Here is a 25,400-nt window from a genome sequence, read left to right as displayed (position 1 = left end):
AGGTCATTATCAGTTATCTATTTTATTCATTTATTTATTTATTTATCTATTGGCCACACCTTGCGGCATGCAGGATCTTAGTTCCCTGACCAGGGATTGAATCCGGGCCCTCAGCAGTGAAAGCACTGAGTCCTAATCACTGAACCACCAGGATATTCCCTAGTTATCTGTTTTATATATAGTAGTGTATATATGTCAATCCCAATCTCCCAATTTATCCCTCTCCCCTCTTCCCCCACTTAGTGACCATAAGTTTGTTTTCTACATCTGTGATGCAGTGTTTATTCTACACGAGAGGTGATACTGGCTTAGATAGGATGGAGGCTGGTGTGGTGGTGATGGCGATGGGGAGATGTGGGTGAAATTGAGACATATCTAGGAAGTAGAAAAATAAGACCTACTACTTTCTTGGGGCAGAGAGAGGAAGGAGTCTAGGATGACTCCAGCTTTCAGGCTTGGGCAACTGAATGAGTATCATTTGCTAAAACAGGAAGAGGAATTGATCTGGAGAGAAGGGTGATGAGCTCAGTTCTGGAGAAGTTAAGTCTGAGGAGTTCATTTGGATTCCATGTGCAGATTTCAAGGAGGCAGTTAGAGACACATTTGCAGATCATCAGCATGTACTTGGAAATCCCAAGGGGTCAGTGCCTAGGACACTGCCAGGCACAGAGTAGACACTCAATAAATGTTGAGTGAAAGTGATTGACATCACTCACAGAGATGGGTCAAGTATCAAAGGAAGACAAACCAGGACAGGACTCTGAAATGGACTTGACATTTAAGACCCTGAGAGGACGAGAAAGGAGCAGCAGGAATGCAGAGGGTGGTGTTATGGTTGCAAAGGAAGACTGCATTTCCAGGAGGAGGGGTGGTCACAGGGGAGTTTGAGAGTGGTCAGACAAGATGAGACCAGAGTGCATCTTTCAAGCTAGCAGAAAGAAGGCTGCCAGCAAAGTATGGTCGTGCAGGTAGCACACTGCACAAGGCCAGTGGGCGCCATGCACATTGTGGACATTGCGGATTGGTGTGCTTGAGAGGACCATTTTCTGACAGAGGGAAGCAAGTGTCTTGAGGAAGGGATACCTTTTTCCAGTCCACACTGGAAAGGTCTGGTATGGGCTAACCACGGCCCTGGCTGTTGGTGGGCCCCATGAGAAGACTTCAGTTTCAGTTCTGGGCAGAGCTTTTGGTGGGTGGAGGCATAAATGGAAAGCAAAGAAATGGCGCTTGAGAGAGTGTAGATGCTGCTTTCTAGAAGTTTGGCTGTCAGCAGAAGATGAGGGCTAGATGATGGGGCGGGACGGCAAAACCGAAGGGGGAAGGGAAGAATTCATAGGGCTTTTTTTTTCCTTTAAATCATGCGGGAAAGGCTAGAACATGTTGAAATATTCCTAGGAAGGAACCAGTAGAGAGGGAGAGGTTGAAAACACAGAAGAGAGAATGAGAGGGAAAGTAGGAGAGGGAGAGAGAGATTAGCCTTAAATTAGATGAGATGATCGGAGAAGGACTCTGAGCAGGGACACCTGAGTGAATCAAAGGAGCCAGCACTCCAGGGAGGGGGAGCAGCCAGTGCAAAGGCCCTGAGGCAGGAAATAGCCTCCGTGTTTAAGGCACAGAAAGAGCTGTAGAATAGTGAATAGTGAACAAATACGAGAGAGGGGAGAATTGCAGTCAGAGTTGCAGTCAGGCCAGGACCTTGTGGTTCATGGTTTAAAAGAAAAAAAAAAAAAAAAAGGATTTCTCAGTAGCCAAATCTGTGTCAACACAAGCATTAAAGTAAATAATGATAAATAACAAGGATTTACTGTATAGCACAGGGAACTATATTCAGTACCTTTAATGGAAAAGAATCTGAAAAAGCATACACATATATATGTATAACTGAATCAGTTTTCTGTACAACTGAAACTGACACAATGTTGTAAATCAATGTACTTCAACTTAAAAAAATAATAAATAAATAAATAATAAATAACTAAAAATAAATAAATAATGATAGTAATGGGCTTAAACCCTTTGAATGAACTAAAAATTCATGGGTCTATGGTGATTTAAAGAAATACGTAAACAATCTAGCAGAAGGGAGGGCTCCTGCTTACAGTAACATGCCAACTAGTAAACGCAGAGGGAAGGACAGTGCTCCACAGTCGTCAGTGGGTGCCAAAATAGTGGTAGAAGTTTGATGAGGGACAGGATATTTACGGAGCCCCAAAGTTTCCACGCAAATTGCTTACAGGGGATAAAAAACTTCACAGTAGAGAAGACTGGCCGACACCACCTTAACCAATTGGGCAACATCGACATTACCCGTGATGGGACACACATGCCTTCTTTAGCTGGCTCGAGAAGGCATTTAGTTAATATTGGCTTGTCGAAAAAATATTTTGAAATAGCTCCCAGGCCTTGGGATCTTATAGATTAAACACATTTTTACTTGTCTGGAAGTCTGACAGAGAATCACCAATTTTTTCTTTTTCCAAGTAAGGATATAAACCATTTGCCATATACTATTCGTGTTTCATTTATTTTATTTATTTTGATTCATCTTATTTATTTTAATTTGATTAATTAATTAATTTATTGAATAACTGCTGCAGTCACAGGATTCAAAATCCAAAAGGATGGAAAGGGTATACAGTGAAATTCTCTCTCCCTCCCTTTTCCAGCCCCCAGTTCCCTCCCTTGAGGAGACATCATTACCAGTTTCTCTTATGGACACATTATTCTGTTGCCTGCATCCCCACTTAACATTATTTCATATTGCAAATGCCAGTCAATGTCAAAAACTATGCACATAATGAAAAGGCAAAATGAAGGATGTAAAGAATAAATTAAGCTCTTTAGAAAACTCTCCCCACAAAGTCTTTCTTTTCCTTATTTTTCTGTGGCACTGAAGATGTTTTCACAGGCTGGTATTGGTTAAATTCATTCCTCTAATTCCAGGGAAGATGTAAACTTGGGTCGCCCTCGAGAAACATTTTATCTACTCTGTCCCCCAGTACATGCATCACTGCTCTGCTTCCTAATTACACACCGTATAGCCCCCAGTGGTAACATTTGTTCTTGGTAGGACAGGCTTCAACTGAAATTGCCCATCTTCAATATTGCTATTGACAGTCTAATTAGAAAGTACAGATTTTTGGCCAAAGAAAACAGTGTCTCATTCTGGAAATTTATGTGGGCTTTTATCTCACTTCCTTGGGGAAAAGAGACAGAATAGATGAAAGACAGATTTCGCTGCTTGAAAAAACCAAATAGAGTTCCAGACACAACAGTAGCCAGTGTCAATTATAATCTGTTCATACCAAAGTATTAAATTATCAAAAGGGTTGTGCACCAGGTTGTATCCACCAAAATTACCTTTTCACCAGCCCCTTAGACTGGGGTGGTGTAAGGATTTGTTGCTTGTTTTGTTTTTTTTTTTAAACTTTGGGTTTATTTATTTATTTATTTATGGCTGTGTTGGGTCTTCGTTTCTGTGCGAGGGCTTTCTCTAGTTGCGGCAAGTGGGGGCCACTCTTCATCGCAGTGCGCAGGCCTCTCATTATCGCGGCCTCTCTTGTTGCGGAGCACAGGCTCCAGACGCGCAGGCTCAGCAATTGTGGCTCACGGGCCTAGTTGCTCCGTGGCATGTGGGATCTTCCCAGACCAGGGCTCGAACCCGTGTCCCCTGCATTGGCAGGCAGATTCTCAACCACTGCGCCACCAGGGAAGACCCTGTTGCTTGTTTTAAAGATCATACTACTATAACCTACCTTTTTTTTTAATATAAATTTATTTATTTTATTTTATTTTTGGCTGTGTTGGGTCTTCGTTGCTGCGTGCGGGCTTTCTCTAGTTGCGGCGATTGGGGGCTACTCTTCGTTGCGGTGCACAGGCTTCTCATTGAGGTGGCTTCTCGTTGCGGAGCTTGGGCTCTAGGCATGCGAGCTTTAGCAGGTGTGGCTCATGGGCTCAGTAGTTGTGGCACATGGGCTCAGTAGTTGTGGCTTGCGGGCTCTAGAGCACAGGTTTAGTAGTTGTGGTGCATGGGCTTAGTTGCTCCGCGGCATATGGGATCCTCCCAGACCAGGGATCGAACCCATGTCCCCTGCATTGGCAGGCGGATTCTTAACCACTGCATCACCAGGGAAGTCCTATAACCTACCTTTATTTAGGAGCCAGCTCTTAGCCAAGCACTGGGTATTATTATTGATTACATCTAGTGTACCAGCCACCTTGGATGACTTGGAGAACTTGGGAGGTTTAAAGATGAAATTATCAGACTCAGCACTGTACCCTACCAGAGAGAGTCAGAGATACTTATTCAGTTGCTACCTGATTAAAAATCAAATGTTAACCTGGTCTTGGTTCTAGATTTGAGTCTTACTCGTGTGCTTATTCAACACTGAACTCCTACCATATGCTGGGAGCTGAGGATACAATGTTGAAGAAAAGAGGCAAAGGTTAGTCTGGAAAGGAGATCAGATAAAGAAACAATATCTTCCATAGAGTCCAGCCTGATGTTGCTCTGATAGGAAACAGGGGACTCTGGGAACAGATGGGAGTGGTACCCACTGTGCCCAGAGCAACAGGTAAGACTTTCTGGAAGAAGGATGTCTGAACTGAAGGATGAGTAGGAATTAAATGGGAGAAGACTGAGGCAGAGAGAATAGCACATGTGAAGGCTTGGAGGCAAAAGAAACCTAGCTCTTGGTACCTCTGAGAACTGAAAGTTCAGTCACTTAGAGGATAGAGCAAGAGGTGAAGACAGATGAGGCAGACAGGTGGACAGGGACCAGGTAATGGAGAGTTCTCTTGTAGGGGTTTGGATTTTATTTTGAAGGCAGAGGAGGAATATTGAAGCATTTAGGCGGATAAGTGATGTGGTCATATTTGTCTTATAGACAATCACTCTAGTTGCATTTGAAGGGGTGAGGGGGGGAGGAAGTTAAGGATGACGTGCAGATTTCTGACTTGGGTCGCTGGGTGGGTGGGAGTGTTTTGAGGCAGAAGTTGCCTTTCTTGGCAAAAGCAAAATATCTGTTGCTTTTCTAGTTTTCCTCTTTTCTAGACCATGAAATCAGATACCATGTCTGTGTTACATTCATGCCCAGCTGTATTCAAGATTGGTTGTAGTTGTCTGTAAATGACCTGCCAGCATAAGAGATGTGATTAAATTTGTAAAAGATTGGCACTTTGGAGGAATTAAAATTTTTCCATTCTTTGGTCACTTCTCAATGCAAGACAGAGTTGGGTACAGCTTAGCCCTCATAATATCACTGTCACTCTCCATGGGATTTTTTCTCTTAATTTTTCAAAACCAAAGTAATACATACACATAGTTTTAAACTGTGTATTGTACTAAATACTACTAAATGGAAAGTGACAATCTGCCTCCCAAGATTCCACTCCCTGGAAATAACCACTTTCAACTACTTTTGGTCTTTCATCTGATATTTACTTCCATATTTCTAAATAATGTTCTTATGCTACTATTCCTTTGTAATATATTTTTCTTAACCATATTTGCTTATTTATTTATTTTTATTTTATGGCTGTGTTGGGTCTTCGTTTCTGTGTGAGGGCTTTCTCCAGTTGCAGCAAGTGGGGGCCACTCTTCATTGCGGTGCGCGGGCCTCTCACTATCGTGGCCTCTCTTGTTGCGGAGCACAGGCTCCAGACGCGCAGGCTCAGTAGTTGTGGCTCACGGGCCTAGTTGCTCTGTGACATGTGGGATCTTCCCAGACCAGGGCTCGAACCCGTGTCCCCTGCATTGGCAGGCAGATTCTCAACCACTGCGCCACCAGGGAAGCCCCCTACTATTTCTTTTTAAAGTAAAGTTTTGGGGTAAGTAATGTGTTCATGTGGTCCTAAAATAAGACATGTAGAAAGAAATACAGTAAAGAGTCTCTCTCCTTCTTCTGTTTCCCATCAGTCTACTTCCCACCCAATCCACTTTCCTCAGGTCACCACTGTTAGTTTTCTACATGTACCTATATACAAGAAAATAACATTATATATTTACTTTTCTTTTTTTCACACAAAAGGTGGCATAGTACCCCTCATCAATCAGGGTGAAGTAGAATGTGTTGCAGTAACAAACCATCCAGACACCTTAGCGGCTTCTTTCTCATTCGTGCTCTGTGTCCTCCCTTGGTGGTTTCACGTTTTCCTCATACAAGGTTGCAAACCAGCTGAATCTCTGCCATCTGGAGGGTCATGCTTGTGATGGCAAGAGGCAGGGAATATAACAAATTGTTCTTAGGCCCCTAAAGGCTTCCTCCCAGAGGTGACACGTGTCACTTCTGCTCCCATTCATTGAGCAAAGCATGTCATGTGGACCTGACTGTTTAAAGGGGGCAGCGAAGTACAAACGTATTGTGTGCCCAGGACTCAGAGAGCTGGATGTGCTGGTGGACCACATTGATGGCCACCTCATAGATGCACCGCTCTGCACCTTGCTTTTTTTCAGCTAAGAACATATTTAATCATGCCCTATTTGCTCTATTTAAGCAAATAGAGCATCTTTATTTATTTATTTTTTTAAAAGGAGATGGACATTTGCATTTTCCCCAATGTTTCCTTTACAAAAAAGGCTGCAGTGAATAGTCAGATGTTATTTTGCACACACGTGAATATATGTCTAGGATCAATTCCCATAAGCGGCATTGCTGGTTCAAAGAGTACACACATTTGTAATTTTGATAGGTATGGTCAAATTGCTCTCCACAGACAATAGGCCAGTTTACATTCTTCCCAGAGCCTTGCCAAGGGAGGGAGTGTATTACCAAACTTGTGGGATTTCACCAGTTTGATGGGTGAAAATATTCTCACTTTATTTTTACACTGTTATTTTTACACTCTTATTATGAATAAAGTTTTCTGCTACTTCTTGATTTGTATAATTCAGAGGTCCTGTAATAGTAGATGGGGAGTTACTTCATTAACACTGGTGCCCACCCCACCTCCACCACTCCACATGCACCTATTTCCTCCCCAACATCCTCTCTGCTCTGTAATTGCATCACCGTTTGGGGTCAATTCAGTAATTAGTTTGCCTTTTTATGACATGTAAACATATTTAGCTATAGCACTGAGAAGTGTATTATAATAAGATTTCCTCTCATGTATTCTTTTTCCCCCTTGGACTTAATAATTGCCTTGGTTTTTTGCTCACATTTTGTTTTTCTACCAATCCTTAAAGTTTTATCATTTGCTCCATTGGATCAAGTATATTCCTATCAGTAGTTTTGCCCAAATGATCAAATGTATTGACTATTTTATTGATCCTATCTTTACCTGGCGATTTCCTTCCCACTGTCTTCTGTCTCTTACACCATCCTGACCTATTTGCTCTTTAAGCCTGCTTCTTGGATCCCATGTCCTTCTTCTTCTTGGATTACTCCTTAGTTAAGTAGAGCATATCAATCAAGAACTTCTTAAAAATTCTGTTTCTAGGTCTTTAATGGCTTTGTTCTGACCTCACCTTGATATTGGATTAGTATGACATCATTGGGTAAAGATCATTTTCTCTCAAATTATGGAGACGTTATTCATTGGCCACTAATATCCAGTGATGTGTGAAATAATACATTTCAGTTCTATTTGTCCTCCAGGATCCATTCTTCCTTTTTCCTTTAGTAAGAAAATGCCTGACTTCTAGCTTCGCTGGAGATCACATTTCCTAGCCTTCCTTGCAGTGCTCTCTGGACAGGTGACTTAAGTTCTGGCCAGTAGACTGAGTTGAAATCCTGCTTTCCACTTCCAGATTGTAACCTGGAAAGAATCAGTGTCCAAAGTCCTTTCACTTTTCCCTCTTCCCCGAGGAGGGATGCAGACATGATGGGGGTACCTAGGTTCACCCCCTAAACTCAGAACTAGAAGCTGGACTGTGAAGATTCCTGAGCTACCCTTCCAGACCTGGGCTCTACCTCTGAGCTATGGCGGGAGCTGGGAATAAATTTCTATTTTGATTACACTGCTCCATTTTCTGTATCTCTGTGTTAAAGCCACTTAGATTATTCCCTGCTACACTGTTCCTGTCTATACGACCTGTGTTTCTTTCTCTGAAACTTTTAGGATCCTCTTTTTAACCCCAGTGTCCTGAAATTTCATGATTATGGCCCTGTCACGGGTCTTTCTAAATTCAGTGATGCACTTTCTGTCGGAATTATTATGTTTTTCAATTCTTGTCTCATTTTTGAGGAATTAGATCATGTCTGTTTTCTCTGTAGTTTCTGTCTGCAACTTTCATCATTTAGCATTTGTGTCCTTCACTGAAGTCCTGCCCCCACCCTCACTTTCTGGATTTTATCTTTCAGCTCTTTTGGTGCTTCTATTTTTTTTTTTTTTTTAAAGGCTGTGTTGGTGGTTTCAGTTTCCAAGAGTTCTTTCTCATTATTCTTTTTTATCTCTTTGAACATATTAAGTATAGATTTTTTCCCCTTCGTTTTCTTTTGTGTTTGCATTATCCTGTGTGTGCTATCTGTCATGGCAGAGGCTTTTCCACACGTTTGGTGTTGTGAGCTGTTCATAGTTAAGCGTGAGGCACCTCTAGGTGGCTTGGGCAGGCTTGTCAACAGAGGGGTGGATGGGTGGGTGGCAGCAGGACTTTTATGTAAGGCACTCCCAAATGTCATTATCCTGATGACTTTTCTCCAGAGCAGGTTAATTTCTCAAGAGGAGAGTTCTGTAGTTTCCTGGCAGGGTGGAGGGCATATGCCTCATCCTTAAAGTTGAGGGGGAGAGAGATCACACGTACACTCCAAACTCGCTTTCACATATAAAGGTATTAATGATTCACTTTAGCAAGCCAAGGATCATAACATATGCATGCTATAGCATGTTTGTTTGTTCATTTAACAAATATTTATAATGACTCTCTCGTGTGTGTGTGTGTGTGTGTGTGTAATGCTGGTAAGACAAAACTGAGAAAAACCCCATCTCTGCTTTGGTTTGTAGCAGATGTGATCACAATGTATGGTCAGATAAGGACTGCCGTGATGGGGGTGGCGATGCCAGGCAGGGGATTCACCTGTATTTTGCAGGGAAAGGGGAAGAGTGGGTGGGGGAGGGATTCTACTCCTTTCTGCCCATTTTACAGATATGGAGTTTCCCTTCCTGCTTGTCCCCTCTCCTGCCCCCCCCCAAAAAAATAAACCCAGATCTACCAATTATATATTGATAAATCAATATGTGTTGGTAAAACCTTTGACATGCCAATACTCCTGAGAAAATGAAAGCCTACCTGTCATTCATACCTTGGTATTAATTACGTTAACCAGATAATCACTTAAATTTAACTAAACTATGGGATGTTAAATGTAAGAAAGGAAGATCACTAACTGCCAGTCTAAGAGAAAGCTGAATGTATTTGCTTGCCTGGAAAGGGAGAGCTATGCCATTCAGTCTGAGTTTCAGAGTGTTACCCAAAAACTGGGTTTGCGTCTTGGTGAGTGTCGAGCCAAAAGACACAACCAAGCCAGAGATCGAGAGAAGGAAGGATTTACTACTTGCAGCAAATAAGGAGAACACTGGGGATCTTTCCCAAAGCAGTGTCTCCCCGAACTGCGAAATTGGGGAAGTTCTAAGCTAAGGGAACATGCATACTCATGAAGAGGCTTGAGCTGAGTGAGGAGTCAGCATAGAATCAGGGCAAAGGTCGACAGAGTCCAAGCTTCAGCTGATTGAAGCCACGGTGGTCAGGAAAAGTCAACATCATCATCCCTTAGGTTCCAGTTGATATGGTTGTTGAGCCCCCACCCCACCCCACCCCGCGAGGGGGTAGGGTTAAATTCTGTAAAATAGCTCAAGAAAGTGCTTCACGCTAATCTTTACCATGAAACAGAACTGGGAGTTTACAACTGGTTTATTATCTTTGCTGTTGTTACTTTTCTTTCTTGGTAACAATAGTTTGTCCTTTTGTTCCCTTCAGATCATTACTACTGAGACCCATTCAAGGGCAAGCATTGGCCAGGCTTAGATCATAAAATGGCTTAGGCCAAAAATGGCTTCTCTTATGTCAAGAAAGACATGCCTGGTTCTCTTTCTCGGGGGACCCTTTACCTTATCTGCTTACAAGAGCAGAAATTGGAAGGGCCAGATACAGAGCAAGAAGGGAGCAAGTAGAAACAAGGTAGCCTTCTGAGCTCTGGTCTCTGCATGGTACACAGGGAGGACTGTAAACTCTCCTTTGTAAACAGTCACTTTCCTTCCAAGTGTCACATCAGTGATTCTGAGAAGCTTAGATTCAAACAGATCCAGGAGGGGCCCAGGACAGGATTCAGTAGACAGGATTGTCTAAAGATAGTTGAAACTTAACAAGACGTTCTTGTTGTTTATTTTTTTTTAAATAAATTTATTTATTTATTTGTTTTTATTTTTGGCTGTATTGGGTCTTCATTGCGGTGCGCGGGCTTCTCATTGGGGTGGCTTCTCTTGTCGTGGAGCACAGGCTCTAGGCGCGAGGGCCTCAGTAGTTGTGGCGCACGGGCTCAGTTGCTCCGCGGCACGTGGGATCCTCCCGGCCCAGGGCTCCAACCCGTGTCCCCTGCATTGGCAGGCGGATTGCCAACCACTGCACCACTAGGGAAGCCCTGTTGTTTTGTTTTTTAAAACAGGGACCAAGTGGTTCCATGACAGTGTGGATTGAGTTTACAGGAAGCTTGGAGGCCTTCCAGGTGGGACATTCCCGAGGTAGCATTAAGGGGTCTGAAATAAAGGAGGAAGCCTCTGACAGTGTCAGGGGGATGTAGAGAGCGTTAAGTGTGTCTGTTTGGAAGAGGAACTTAATAGACTTTGCTGCTTTACCTAGGGTCTTAGGGATACCTCTCTCCCCTACGTCTGCAACCATTCCTGGTGGTCTTGGCTCCTCTCCATGCAGTAATGAGGAAGTTGGAAGGTTGATCACATTTAGCTGTATCAAAAGGAACCCCACCCAGTCCTTTGGGACAGGCTATCCATTTAATTTTTTTTTTTTTAAAGATTTATTTATTGATTGATTGATTGATTGCTATGTTGGGTCTTCGTTTCTGTGCTAGGGCTTTCTCTAGTTGTGGCAAGCGGGGGCCACTCTTCATCACGGTGCGCGGGCCTCTCACTATCGCGGCCTCTCTTGTTGCGGAGCACAGGCTCCAGACGCGCAGGCTCAGTAGTTGTGGCTCACGGGCCCAGTTGCTCCGCGGCATGTGGGACCTTCCCAGACCAGGGCTCGAACCCGTGTCCCCTGCATTAGCAGGCAGATTCTCAACCACTGCGCCACCAGGGAAGCCCAGGCTATCCATTTAGAAACCGTCTTGGGACTTACCCAGTGGCGGTGGCGCAGTGGTTAAGAATCCGCCCGCCAGTGTGGGGGACATGTGTTCGATCCCTGGTCCGGGAAGATCCCACATGCTGCAGAGCAACTAAGCCCGTGCGCCACAACTACTGAGCCCATGTGCCACAACTACTGAAGCCCGTGCACCTAGAGCCTGTGCTCCGCAACAAGGGAAGCCACCACAAAGAGAAGCATGTACACCGCGACGAAGAGTAGCCCCTGCTCTCTGCAATGAGAGAAAGCCTGCGCGCAGTAACGAAGACCCGATACAGCCAATAAATAAATAAATTAATTTTTTTTAAAAATTAAAAAAAGAAGAAGGAAACCGTCTTGCACAGCCTTTGGTCTCTTTTTGTTGCCCTTCTCTGACTTGAGTCTTTGTTCTTGGTTTTTCCTTTTTGATGTCTTTTCTCCCTACTTCCCCCCAGGTTTTAATTCCCCCATGCTCCCTAGGATCCACCTCTGTGGACATTTCCTGAGCTGTACCTTCCTCTATTCCCATAGAGTCCAGATCCTTCACCTCCATTGCCAGTTAAACTTCAGAAAATTGTGTAAAATATGGAACAGATCAGTGATGAATATCCTAATATAAAAGAGCTCTTATAACTTAGTAAAGAGAAAACTGAATATCCTAGCAGAAAAATGAGCACAAGACATGAAAAGAGAATTTGTACCAGCAGAAACACAAAGGACCAATAAACATGTAGAAACATTCAGGATCAGAGGTAATATTTAGATGATGGAAAGAACAGGTAACCTTTTAAAAATTTATATCTTCTAAATGTTCTATAATAGATATGTATTACTTCTGTAACAAAAGAACAGCAATAAAATATGTTCAAACCATCTGGGATTCAAGTCCTGCTTGGTTCATCTTGGTTGAGGAGTTTGTAAAGGATGGAACAGGCTTTATGTATTCCCCATTCGAAAAAAACATTTACTGGGAATTCCTTGACGGTCCAGTGGTTAGGACTCTGCACCTTCACTGCCGAGGGCTCGGGTTCAATCCCTAGTCGGGGAACTAAGATCCCCGCAAGCCGCACGGCACGGCCAAAAAATAAAATAAAATAAAATAAAAATTAAAAAACATTTACCTTTGAAGACGGGTACCCAGACCTTAACACAGGGGAGAGAACAATTATCTTTTTTCTGGTTTCGTAAGATACAGAATCTCTATTCCCAAATGGGAATGGTAGGAATTCCCGAGCCAGCTTGAAAGAGGCGATAAGAGATTTCTGGGCAGGCCTCTGATGTTTCAGATCCTGCTTTGTGGGGCAGCTGCCTTCAGAGAGAGCTGATAAGGACTCAGTGCTGATGGTTTCCTTGTCAGCTGATTCCTGGAAGAGAAACCGGTCTTTGGGTGTATTTCCAGAGGCGGTACCGTGATTCTTGGGAGTCACGGAGAGAGCTGGACAGAGACAGAATGGACCTCACAGGAAGGGGGATCTTAGCACGGGGGTCTCAGAGCAGAGCCTTGATGACTGTTTGTGAGAGAACCTGCTAGACGGGCCTGTCCTTGGTGGACCAGACACCTTAACGGCTGCTTTTGTACTATTTATATTCTATGACTCTGTTTGTCCATGTAACTGCCCCTAATGGCACCAGCAGGACCAAACTAGAAGACAAAGCTGAGTTTATAGCTCACCATACACTACCTGCACAAAGGCAGGGGAAGGCAAGGTGGAAAGGGCTTAGAATGGGGAGTTCGGTTTGTGACCTTGATCAGGACTGGATGAGGAGGCAACTATGCAGGATTGGTGAGGAATTTGAGGGATTCAAAGAATCTTAAGTTGCAAAGTATCTGTTGATGGTTTCCACTGAAGGGTGATGTATCTTTCAGGAAGTTCCTGTTCTGAACAATCTAGCCTTTTGTCTCCATGTAATCTTCTGGAACAGTAGTCATGCTAATGAGGGCAGTGGAATTCTAAAGTTAAATCAACACAGCCTCTAAAGGGTGTGGGGGGCAGGTGGTCTCAGTCCTCAGGGCCCAAGCTGCGTGTGGGGGGAGATGGTTTGCGTTGTCATATTTAAAGTTGAATCTAAGAGAAGAGTCTCTTTTGTACATTTTTACTCACCTTGCTTTCCCAGGTTGACTGCTTTACTGGGAAGAGGACACGTTAACTGCCGATCAGTTCACCTGCGTTTAGATTTCTTATCCGAGGTGAGCCCTTGTACAAATCAGCCCCGTGCTGTTCCGTGTCCCAAGCTCTTTATGTAATTCATTCAGTCAATGCTAGTAGTATTTACCATGAGGCAGGCTCTGTGTTTAGTTTAGTATTTCACATTCATCATTCATTTATTTATTCATTCAATAATTTTTCAATGAGCACCTATATAGTGTCAAGCAGAGTGCCAGGTGCCAAATACACAATTGTGACCAAGACACAGCTGCTGTTCTCAGGTGGTTTATCCTCTAGGAATCTCATCTTCAAAGCAGTCCCAAGGGATACTGTGTTAATGTCCTTTATGGAGGAGGGGACAGGGATGCAGAGTGCTCACGTGATTTGCCCTGTCTTCCTGATTGCAGGAATCCTAGTTAACCTGACTCTTAATGACCCTGCCGTTAACCTCCGGTGTTGGTCTGTTTACCCCTGGCCTGGTCACTCTGTGATGTTAAGGCCCAAAGATCCTGAGCTGTAGAGCTGAGACCCTGGACTTCTACTTGGCCGCCTTCCTGGTCTTCACGTGGCTCTAAACCCCTTGCTTCCTTGGCAGCCTCCAGCCCAATGCAGGATTAAATGGGGAACTAACTGGTCACTCTGGTGCTAAAAATAGTCAGCAGCCACCTCTTCCCCTGAGATACTTCAGATCAGTATCACTCTTCACTTCCTCCAGAGGAAATGCAATGCTCTGCTATTGTACCCTTGAAACATACCCAAGTTGATTTAGCAACCAAGAAATGGAGTTGAAACTAGAAATGGGGAATTCCCTGGCGGTCCAGAGGTTAGGACTCCGTGTTTTCACTGCCCAGGGCCCAGGTTCGATCCCTGGTTGGGGAACTAAGATCCCAGCAGCCGCATGGCATGGCCAAAGAACAAAACAAAACAAGACAAAACCAAAAAAACAAATACAATCAGATGTGGTGACTGTTCTGACAGGGCGTCTGGGGTTCTCAGGGACAGAGCAGGAGGACCTCCTCAGTGTTGGCCTGCACAATGGGCTCTGGAGGAGGTGCCTGAAGGATGCACAGGGAAGGTGAGATGCAGAGGGGAGAAGAGTGATGTGCGGGGCCTGGGGGACAGCCTGAGTGAGGCTCCTGTGAGGAACCAAGAAGGGTCTGTGTGTCTGATGGACAGAGAGGGGGCTGGAGAAGGTTCCGAGGAGAGGGAAGAGGCAGCAGGGTCAGATCAAGGAGGGCCGTGTACTCCATGCCAAAGAGTTTGGGCTTTGTCCCCAGGGCAGGAGAAACCAACGAAGTGTTCTTTAAGCTGGAGAGAGACATGGTCAAATTTGCCTTCTTGAACATTAATTCTGGCTGCAACTGAAGAGAACGATTGGAGACAGAGTGGGGCTACTGTTACTCTGGGGGAATAGCGTCCTTGGCGAGGGCAGAAGTGGGAAGCACGGGGTAGATTTGGGATAAAGATAAATGGTAAAACCAATATTATTTTTGGTAGCTGAGTGTCTGTGCAGGATAAGAAAGAGGTAGGAATTGAGAGTGATGGTGTCCAGCCTGGGTATCTGATGGATGGGGAGAGAGAAAGAGGATGAGCTTGTTGGAAGCACATTGAATTAACCTCTGTACACGTGGGAGGTGGGAGGCTTGAAGTGCAAACTAGTGCGGAGGAGGCCAGACCTCGCCTGTAGGAGAATATAGCCAGCAGCTATTTAGTTAGTTAACTATTTTATTTGATTTTTTTGATTTTTTTAAATCGAGGTATAGTAATTGATTTATAATATATTAGTTTCAGGTGCACAATATAGTGATTCACAATTTTTGAAGATTATACTCCATTTAAAGTAATTATAAAATATTGGCTCTATTCCCCGTGCTGTACAATACAAACTTGTAGCTTATTTATTGTATACGTAGTAGCTTGTACCTCCTAATCCATCCTAATCCCCTACCTCTATTTTGTCCCCCCCCCCTTCCCTCACCTCACTGATAACTACCGGTTTGTTCTCTGTATCTGTGAGTCTGCTTCTGTTTTGTTATATTCACTAGTTTGTTGTATTTTTTAGATTCCACATATAAGTGATAACATAACACTATTTGTCCTTCTCTGACTTATTTCACTAAACAGAATGCCCTCCAGGTCCACCTGTGTTGTTGCAAATGGCAAAATTTCATTCATTTTTAAGGCTGAGTAATATTCTATTGTGCGTGTATACACACACACACAAACACACACACACACTCAGGTTGCTTTCATATCTTGGCTATTGTAAATAATGCCACTATGAATATTGGGGTGCATGTGTCTTTCCAAATTAGTATTTTCATTTTCTTCAGATATATACCCAGGAATGGAATTGCTGGATCATATGGTAGTTCTATTCTTAGGTTTTAAAGGAACCTCTAAACTATTTTCCACTGTGGCTGCACTGATTTACATTAGTTAGTTAGTTAATTTTTATTTATTTATTTATTTTTTATAGCACTTTTTGTTTGTTTGTTTTTTATTTTATTTGTTTTGGCTGTGCCGAGTCTTAGTTGCGGCATGCGGGATCTCCGTTGTGGTATGCGGGATCTTTTAGCTGCAGCGTGTGGGATCTAGTTCCATGACCAGGGATTGAACCCGGGCCTCCTGCATTGGGAGCGTGGAGTTTTACCCACTGGACCACCAGCTAAGTCCCTCAGGAATGCCTTTCTTTCCTGTCTTCCTTTAATGTCTCTGAGCTGTCCTGATACAATTTTTTTTTTTTTTGCCACGCCACGCAGCTTGTGGGATCTTAGTTCCCTGACCAAGGATTGAACCCGGGCCCCCTGCAGTGGAAGCTCAAGTCCTAACCACTGGATCACCAAGGAAGTCCTGTCCTGATACATTTTTTAAAGGTGACAATCAGACTGTCTGCCTGAACAGGTATCATGCTACCTGAAGCCGAGAGTATAATATTATAATCAAATAGTCCAGCAAGTTTGTTTGATGTATGCTTACTGATTCAGAACCAGTTAAAACATACAGAAGTAGTCAGGACTCAAAAAAGGCCATACTTTTCCATAGTTACAACACATTTTTCGGGCTTCCCTGGTGGCACAGTGGTTGAGAATCTGCCTGCCAATGCAGGGGACACGGGTTCGAGCCCTGGTCTGGGAAGATCCCACATGCCATGGAGCAGCTAGGCCTGTGAGCCACAACTACTGAGCCTGCGCGTCTGGAGCCTGTGCTCCGCAACAAGAGAGGCCGCGATAGTGGGAGGCCCACGCACTGCGATGAAGAGTGGCCCCCACTTGCCACAACTAGAGAAAGCCCTCGCACAGAAACGAAGACCCAACACAGCCAAAAATATAAATAAATTAATTAATTAATAAAAAAACCCAAAAAACCCCCACATTTTTCGTGTTTTTTTTCTTCTCAATTTGTTAGTTATCTATAATCATATTTATGTCAATGTTTTTGTCTGGATATCTCATCATGAAAATTTTCAAACATACAGAAAAGTTGGAAGAGTTTTACAGAGAATACCCATATACCCACGGATTAGATTCTATAACTGGCAACATTTTGTTAAAGCTGCTTTAGCACATACATATCCAGTTAGCCACCATCAATTTATCTGATTTGTTTTGTTTTGTTTTGTGTGTTTTTGGCTGCACCACATGGCTTGTGGGATCTTAGTTCCTTGACCAGGGATTGAACCCAGGCCCACGGCAATGGAAGCTCAGAGTCCTAACCACTGGACCGCCAGGTAATTCCCTATCTGACTTTTAAAATAAATTTATTTATTTATTTATTTATTTACTTATGTCTGCGTTGGGTCTTTGTTGCTGCGTGCGTGCTTCCTCTAATTGTGACGAGGGGGGTGCTACTCTTCGTTGTGGTGCGTGGGCTTCTTATTGCGGTGGCTTCTCTTGTTGCAGAGCACGGGCTCTAGGCACGCAGGCTTGAGTAGTTGTGGCACACGGGCTCAGCAGTTGTGGCTTGTGGGCTCTAGAGCGCAGGCTCAGTAGTTGTGGCACACGGGCTTAGTTGCTCCACGGCATGTGGGATCTTCCTGGACCAGGGCTCGAACCTGTGTCCCCTGCATTCACAGGCGGATTCTTAACCACTGTGCCACCAGGGAAGTCCCCCCTACCTGATTTTTAATGCATTTCAAAGTTGCAGACATTGGGACAATCCCATGCATATCATTAATTAGAGTTCAAGGTTTGATTACAGATTTTTTTTTGAGGTAAAATTTATATGCAGTGAAATGCACAGATCTTGAGAATGCTATTAGATAATTTTTGAATGTCAATGGTTTCCTGATAACACCATGAATTATTAATCCTTTGAATGATTCCTATCACCATACCCACACGAGTCCATGCAATAAAAGATCAAGGTCATTCTCACCTCAGACTGGTTTCTTTGCATCGGTTACTTTCCTCAGGCTCCAGAGCTAAGTACATGTGTCTCAGCTGGTCCTCTCCTGGGCTGGTGCCCCGTCCTGAGGCTCCATGTTTCCCTTTCACCCCCATGGGGGCCGACAGGTGGTAGACAGTGTGGAGCAGATATTACCAATCCCGGGGCAATGGCTGGATCAGTTGGCAGTGGGATGTGGGGTTGGGGCATGGAGGAAAGAGCCAAGCTACCATGATGGTGTGCAGGAGAGAAGGTAGGTGTGAGAATGGGTTCTGGATCTTTGAAGCCTTGGATGTTGGGAGTGGAGAGATGGGAGGGGGATAACTATCAGGATTGGGGAGAAGGAAAAGGAAAGGAAAATCTAATAGATGTCGCCCAGCGCAGTGGTCAGAGGAGCAGGTGTGGGGTCAGACTGCCTACGTTCATGCCCCTGCGCCTCCATTTATTAGCTGTACATTTGTTTTCACTGAACTCTCTGTGTTCCACAACTCTCAATTTCCACATCTGTAAAACGGGGATAATAAGAGTACCCACCATTCGATTCTTGTCAGGCACACGTGAAATCGTGTAGATGAGAGTGAATACGCTGTTTCCTGGTTGGTGAGGGACAAATGTTGGCTGAACAGGTTGGAGGAGTGGTTGTCTGGTTTAGCTTTGGGGCCAGTCTTAGACATTTACAGTTTAGAACAAGGAAGGCCTCCTGCCTCTCTTCCTCATTCCCGCATCCTCATCACTCTGCCGTCTGCCTGCCATGGAAGCAGCATTAGTTTCACAGGAAATCGAGCTGCTCATTTTGCAGAAAGTCTTAGTTGCAGATGCCCAGAAGAGTTACTATATTAAGTGGGTTTCATTTAAAGTGAAGATCTCTGATCTTTTTTTTTTTTTTTTTTTTGATAGGGAAAGGTAGAGTGAACTAGGAGTCTAAAGAAGATGGGAGAACTAAAGCCACCAGGAGTGGGGGATAAGCAAAGGGGAGAGATGGGTACATCCAAACTGATTCTGTGGAGTGTCAGTTATTTTTTTTTTTAATTGGAGTATAATTGCTTTACAATGTTGTGTTAGTTTCTGCAGTACAGTGAAATGAATCAGCTATATGTATACATATATCTCCTCCCTCTTGGCCCTCCTTCCCTACCCACATCCCACTCATCTAGGTCATCACAGAGCACCGAGCTGAGCTCCCTGTGCTATACAGCAGGTTCCCACTAGCTATCTATTTTACACATGATAGTGTATTTATGTCAATCCTAATCTCCCAATTCATCCCACCTTCCCCTTCCCCCTCTGCGTCCACACGTCTCTACATCTGCATTTCTATTCCTGCCCAGCAAATATGTTCATCTGTACCATTTTTCTAGATTCTACATATATGCGTTAATATATGATATTTATTTTTCTCTTTCTGACTTACTTCACTGTGTACAACAGACTCTGTCTAGGTCCATCCACATCTCTACAAATGACCCAATTTCATTTCTTTTTATGGCTGAGTAATATTCCATTATATATATGTACCATATTTTCTTTATCCATTCATCTGTCGATGGATATTTAAAGCAAGCAGTGTTTTCATACATGGAGGACCCCATTTTTGCAATGCAAAAATGTTCCGTACTGTAACTAAGAAATAAGAAGCTACAGGAAAGTGGGTTCAGGACAAACAGTAGAGCTAAGATTCCGGATTTTTTTTTTCTTAAACCTTGAATAATCACATTTATTCTTTCTGCGATTTTGTTTCGTGCTGCTGAGTCAGCCCTGTGGGGGAGGGAGAGAGGAGAACGCCGAGCCAACCCCGCTTCCCCCCAGTTCCCCTTCGAGGAAGATCTCGCGGGAAATCTGAGAGGCTGACAGAATTTTCAAGCTGCAGGACCAGTACCGCCTCTAAAAGTGCTTGTCAACTCTGGCTGCAGGCTGAACGCTATCAGTTGGGAACATCACCGCCCCTCCTTCCCCCACCAGGTAGAAAGCCAAGCTTGCCGCCATTCCCTTGTTGACCTTGTCTCCATTTCCCGATGACTCTGCTGTGTACACAGAGGTTCACATTCTGCGCCCTCGCTATGGCTCTTTCACAACCGTCTCTGCCGGCTCTTTGCAGATTGATCTGTTAGCATTAACTCAATTATCAGTTTACTCTTATCATAATCACCATAACAGCTCCTACTAAAATTTACTTTTACGATAGTCATTAATGGAATCTGGCTCCTAAGTGACTCACAAGCGTTTTCCTGCCTCTGGGGGAAGCCCAACGGAGCCTTCATGCAGAGGGAGTGGGAATGTTCTCCGGCAGGAACCACACTCCTAAGTGCCTTTAGGAAACCGCTCAGGGCTCCACCCGGACTTTCTCACTCACCCGAGCTCCTGGCACCAGCCCTGTGTCATCTCAAAAGGCAAGGCATGCAACAACAACGAAAAATGCAGTTTAAGGGAAATTAAATACTGTAATTTATCTCACACTGTAAATTAATTTTAAAGGGAAGACACAATTAGGTTACTTTGGAGCCTTTCAAAGCAGGCTGTTCATTCAGAGGTAAGCCTAGTTTGCCCTCCAAAATCAGGTTCCCGTTCCTGCAAATTTCCAGGAGAGGCTGCATTGAATTGTTATTTCGAGTAAGATCCTTTTTTTTTTTTTTTTGGCTGCGCCGCGCAGTTTGTGGGATCTTAGTTCCCCGACCAGGGATTAAACCCGGGCCCCAGCAGTGAAAGCGCCGAGTCCTAACTACTGGACCGCCAGGAAATTCCCTATAAGATTCTTTCAACAAATGATCTGTGAGATCCTACAACGTGCAGGGCTCTCCACTAAATGCAGCAGCTTAGGGAAGAGAGGGGCGGATGTGTGCCACTAAGCATCCCAGCAGGCTGACCACAGGATCAATTCTGACCCTGGAACTGGTGGCGCACGGAGTTGGGGGGGGGGCGTTGCTTTTGTTGCCTTTTTAAGGAAGAATAGGACTTTGACCCCTCAAAATGGAGAAAAATGGTATGTTCTAGTTCCTACTACTGCATAATAAGCTGCCCTAAAACTTAGTAGCCAAAAAGAATCATTTTATTATGCTCACAGACCCTCTGCGTCAGCAATTCAACAAGAGTACAATGGAGATACGGTATCCAGGTTCCCCAACTAGAAAGACTTCAAGGCTGCAGGTGACCCCACAGCTGGGGACTGGAATTATCTGGAAGCATCTTCACTCACATGGGGGGCAGTTGATACTGCCTACTGGATGTGACCTTAGTTGGGGTTGTCAGCAGGATACCTGACGGGGGCCTCTCCGTATGGCAGGGTCTTCCTCACAACATGGTGGCCGGCCTCATGATGGTCAGGTTTCCAACTTGGTGGCCCAGGGCTCCAAAAACGAGTGTTTCCAGAGAACCGGGCAGAAGCTGCATGGAGTTTTCTGACCTAGCTTTGGAAGTCACAGCGTGTCACTTCCACCACATCCTATGGGTTACAAAAGAGGCACCAAGGTGAGCTAGCTCAGTTTCAATAGGAAAGGACAGAGACCCTCACCTCTTAATGGAAGGCATATGGCCATTTAAACACTTGTCACAGGTGTGCTGAGAAAGCACAAGAGCATGTGGTGTGCTTCCAGCTGCCGGGTGGTCTGTGCTGCTGGAATTTCCCGTGCAGAGTAGAAAATGGGGCTGTGAATGCGGACCAGAGCCCCGGTTTGAAAAATCTTTACTGCCTTTGTGGCAGGCGCCATATCTGAAGCCACACATCACAGAAGAAATAGAACTTTGTTCTCCTATGAGTCAATCTGCTTTTTCTTTTGAGAAATTCCATCAGGGCGTGGAGACTTAATCTCAATTCTGGCAGCTCTCTGCCACTCTGGGTCACTCACCGAGAGCGAGCTCATTCCCCCCTCCTCCCTTCTCCGGGGCGTATGCAGTGGGGAGGGAGCCAGGTCAGGGCTAACTTCCATCCCAGCTGGCATCGGCCCAGATGTGCCTGTACCTGATTTGTCCTGGGATGTGATTCCAGCAGGGTGTGCCATGTTGTCCCTTACTGCTGGGCTTCTTGAGCTTGGCTATAGTTCACCTAAAACTGCCCCCTTCACAGGGCATGTGGGGCGGGGGTGGATTTTGGCTCCTCTCCTGCATCTCCCTGGGGCTGCAGGGAGCTCTGGGAGGTGCTTTGGGATCTTCTCTGTCTACCTACTGCGTTACACTCCTGTGCCAGGCCAGCTGCAGAGACAGCTCAAGACCTCAGAGGTAACAGTCAGGCTCCTTCCCCTCTAGAACCTCCAAATCTATCTGGCAGCTCTCCCTCACTCCCTTTGCCCTCAAAAACCAGGTTCCCTCCCCTGCAAGTTTCAAGTAGAGGCTGCATTGAATTGCTATTTCAAATAAAGTTGAGAGATACCATTCTTTCAGCAAATAATTTTAACCACTCTCCCTTACCTTTTTTCCACCCCAAGCAAGGATTCCTTAAGATCTAACCCAACAGTAAACCCCTGGGACTCGGAATGTGAATTTGACCACATTCTTCCAAAACCTTTTGTATGTATGCCCAGAGGACCTCTCTTTTCCAAACTCAAAGGTAAAGATTGGACTCGGGTCCTGAGTCATCCCTTCCCTGAGGCAGTGCAGAGGAAAAGATAGCTCCTCAGCGTGGAGAAGGTCCAAGGGGTAAGAGTGAAGAGGGAGAGCAGTGATCACCTCGTATACTGAAAACATTCCCATTACAAGCCTGGTGAGGCAGGCACAGAGGTGCACCGCTCACATCCCCTTTCAAGGAAGGGCTGGTTGCCCAGCTCTGAGAAGTGTGCTTGTCTGGCAACTTCCAGCTTCTAGCTTCTTCAGAATCTGCCTCAGCTTTTTTTCCCCCCCCAATTGTGGTAAAATAAACATAATGTAAAATTTACCATCAGTGGTATTTAGTACATTCACAATATTGTGCAGCCATCACCTCTATCTAGGTCCAGAACATTTCATCGCCCCAAAAGGAAACCCCAAATGCATTAAGCAGTCAGTTCCCTTTTGCTCCCTCCCCCCCAGCTCCTGGCAACTTTCCGTCTCTGTGGATTTGCCTACTCTGGATATTTCAAATACATGGAAGATACGGCCTTTTGTATCTGGTTTCTTTTGCTTAGCATATATACAAGGTTCCTCTATTGACCATTGTGATTAGTGCTGCTGTGAACATTTGTGTGTAAGTTTTTGTTTGAACACCTGTTTTCAATTCTTTTGGGTATATTAGGAATGGAATTTCGGGGTCATATGGTAATTTTATGTTTAACTTACTGAGGAACCACCAAACTGTCTTCCACAGTGGCTACACCCTTTCACATTTCCACCAGCAATGTATAAGGTTTCCAATTTTTCCACATCCTCACCAGCACTTATTATCTGTCATTTTGATCATAGCCATCCTAGAGGGTGGACAGTGGTATCTCACTGTGGTTTTGATTTGCATTTCCCTAATGATTAATGATGTTGACCTAAAAAAATGCACAACGTGAGAGTTGTGAGTTAAGTTTTATTTGGGGCAAAATGACGACTGCAGCCCGGGAGACAGCGTTTCGGATAACTCTGAGAAAATGCTCCGAGGAGGCGAGGGGAGGGGCCAGGATATATAGGAGTTTTGCAACAAAGGGCAGGTAGTCAGGAACCTCAAAAGATTGTTAATTAAAGAAAACCAGATATCTCAAGTTAAGGAATTTAGCGCTTTTCTATGTATGGAAAGATGCAAGAGGCTGGGCTTACTGAAATCATTCCTCTGTTATGCACCTCAGCTATCTGGGGCCAGCATCCTGTATTTTCACCTCCTGAGTTTCCTCAGGGCTCACCGCAGGGAGTGGCTGCAGTCTGATGGCCGCTAGATGGCAGGTATTCTTTTCAGACCTGAGTTTCCTTCCAGCTCACCGGCTCACATTGGAGGGCTGCAGACGTTGATGACTGTGGCATCCTTTGTTTATTGATATGGCAGGAAATATTCCATGTATAAATATTCCATTTATCAATGATGTTGAACACCTTTTCATTTGTTCCTTAGCCATTTGTATATCTTTGGAAAAATGTCTTTTCAAATTCTTTGCCCATTTTTCTTTTTTAGTTTTTGTTTGGCGGGGGGTGGGTAGCACCCCCCTGCCAGGGGGGCCTTGAAGCTTACAGGATCTTAGTTCCCCGACCAGGATTTGAGTCGGGGCCACGGCAATGAGAGCGCTGAGTCCTAACCACGGAACCGCCAGGGAATTCCCCTCTTTGCCCATTTTTAAATTGCGTTGTCTTTTTCTTGTTGAATTGGAAGGGTTCTTTATATATTCTGGATACCTGCATCAGCTTTTAAGTTGAGATTCTCTCTCCTGGGGCATCCCCTGGCCAATGACCAGGTAAGACAGCGGTAGGAGGTCTTGGCCAATTCCATCCTACAGAGGATGTCTCTACAGGGAGAAATGTTGCCAGGTCTGCCTCACAGTCAGTCTGAGATCTCACCCTGCCCAATCCTGCTTCCTCCCCTTTTTTCTCTTGCCAGTGTCACTCCCAGTAAATCTCGTGCATGCCCCGCTCCATCCTAGCAACTGCTTCCCCAAGTACACAACCTCCAACAACCAGATGACAGCGGGTTTATCCATTCTTCTTGTTTGACTGAATGTAGTCACAGCCAGGTGACCACATCAAGATGGGGTGGGCGTGGGGGAGGGTGTGTTCCATCCACTCGACTGTTTTAATTTGGGGCCTATAGTGTTGTCCAAACACATGCACACAACACACACACATGAGAAAAAATACATAATACTAATATAAGAACATTTTGAATTGTAAACTTTAAATATTTTCAAATATACTTTTTTGTTATTTCTGTATTTTATTTACTTATTATTATTATTTTTTATTACTATTTTTTTTTTTTTTGGCTGCACTGCATGGCTTCTGGGATCTTAGTTCCCCAACCAGGGATCGAACCCAGGCCCTCACAGTGAAAGCATCGAGTTCTAACCACTGGACCGCCAGGGAGTTCCTGTTTATTTTCTATTAAATTGAAGTATAGTTGGTTTACAATGTTGTGTTAGTTTCAGGTGTACAGCAAAGTGATTCAGTTATACATATATGTATATATATATATCTTTTCTTTTTCAGGTTCTTTTCCCTTATAGATTATTACAAAATATTGAGTATAGTTCCCTGTGCTATACACTAGGTCCTTGTTGGTTATTGTTTCTTCTTAAAGCAATCTGGGTAATTTGTATTTTCTAGAAGATCATCCATTTCACTTAAAGTTTCAAAATCATTACTTATAAACATGCACACATATAATAGTATTTATAATCAAAATTGTGTTATTACAGGAAATTTGGAAAAGTCAAGAGAAAATAAAAACCACTTATAATCAATTTAAAGAGAGAGAATCACTCTTAACATTAAGGGGTATTTCTTCTGTTTTAAGTTAAAAAAAATCCTACATCTTTGTTTTTATACCTATGTTAAAAACAACACAACAGGCCCAAAATGGAGTTGCTTATGCTACACCCAATGATACCTAAGAGTCTTAACTTAATTATAGTTTCAGCCTCTCCCAGAAATGGAATCTCTCTCTCTTTTTTTTTTTTTTTTACTTTTTTGGCTGCACTGCGTGGCTTGTGTGATCTTAGTTCCCAATC

The 25,400-nt window shown here is 44.1% G+C and overlaps 1 protein-coding gene across 3 annotated transcripts in view; it reads left to right on the top strand.

The window, feature by feature from the left end:
- Nucleotides 1–25,400, top strand: part of OSBPL10 (oxysterol binding protein like 10) — a 383,779-nt gene that overhangs the window by 2,702 nt on the left and 355,677 nt on the right. Inside the window, exon 2 of one of the 3 annotated variants that reach the window (XM_061196454.1) lies at nucleotides 17,077–17,146. The exons of 1 other annotated variant lie outside the window; for it this stretch is intronic. In XM_061196454.1, coding sequence (XP_061052437.1) covers nucleotides 17,077–17,146 — 70 coding nt within the window. Of the gene's footprint in view, nucleotides 1–17,076; nucleotides 17,147–25,400 lie in introns of those variants that run through there. One more of the 3 variants, XM_061196460.1, reaches the window with a different exon arrangement.

The sequence above is a fragment of the Eubalaena glacialis genome, chromosome 7 (assembly GCF_028564815.1).
Source record: "Eubalaena glacialis isolate mEubGla1 chromosome 7, mEubGla1.1.hap2.+ XY, whole genome shotgun sequence".
Taxonomy (NCBI): Eukaryota; Metazoa; Chordata; class Mammalia; order Artiodactyla; family Balaenidae; genus Eubalaena; species Eubalaena glacialis.
Note: the sequence above shows the minus strand (reverse complement) of the source record. Positions and strands in the feature narration are given on the sequence as shown.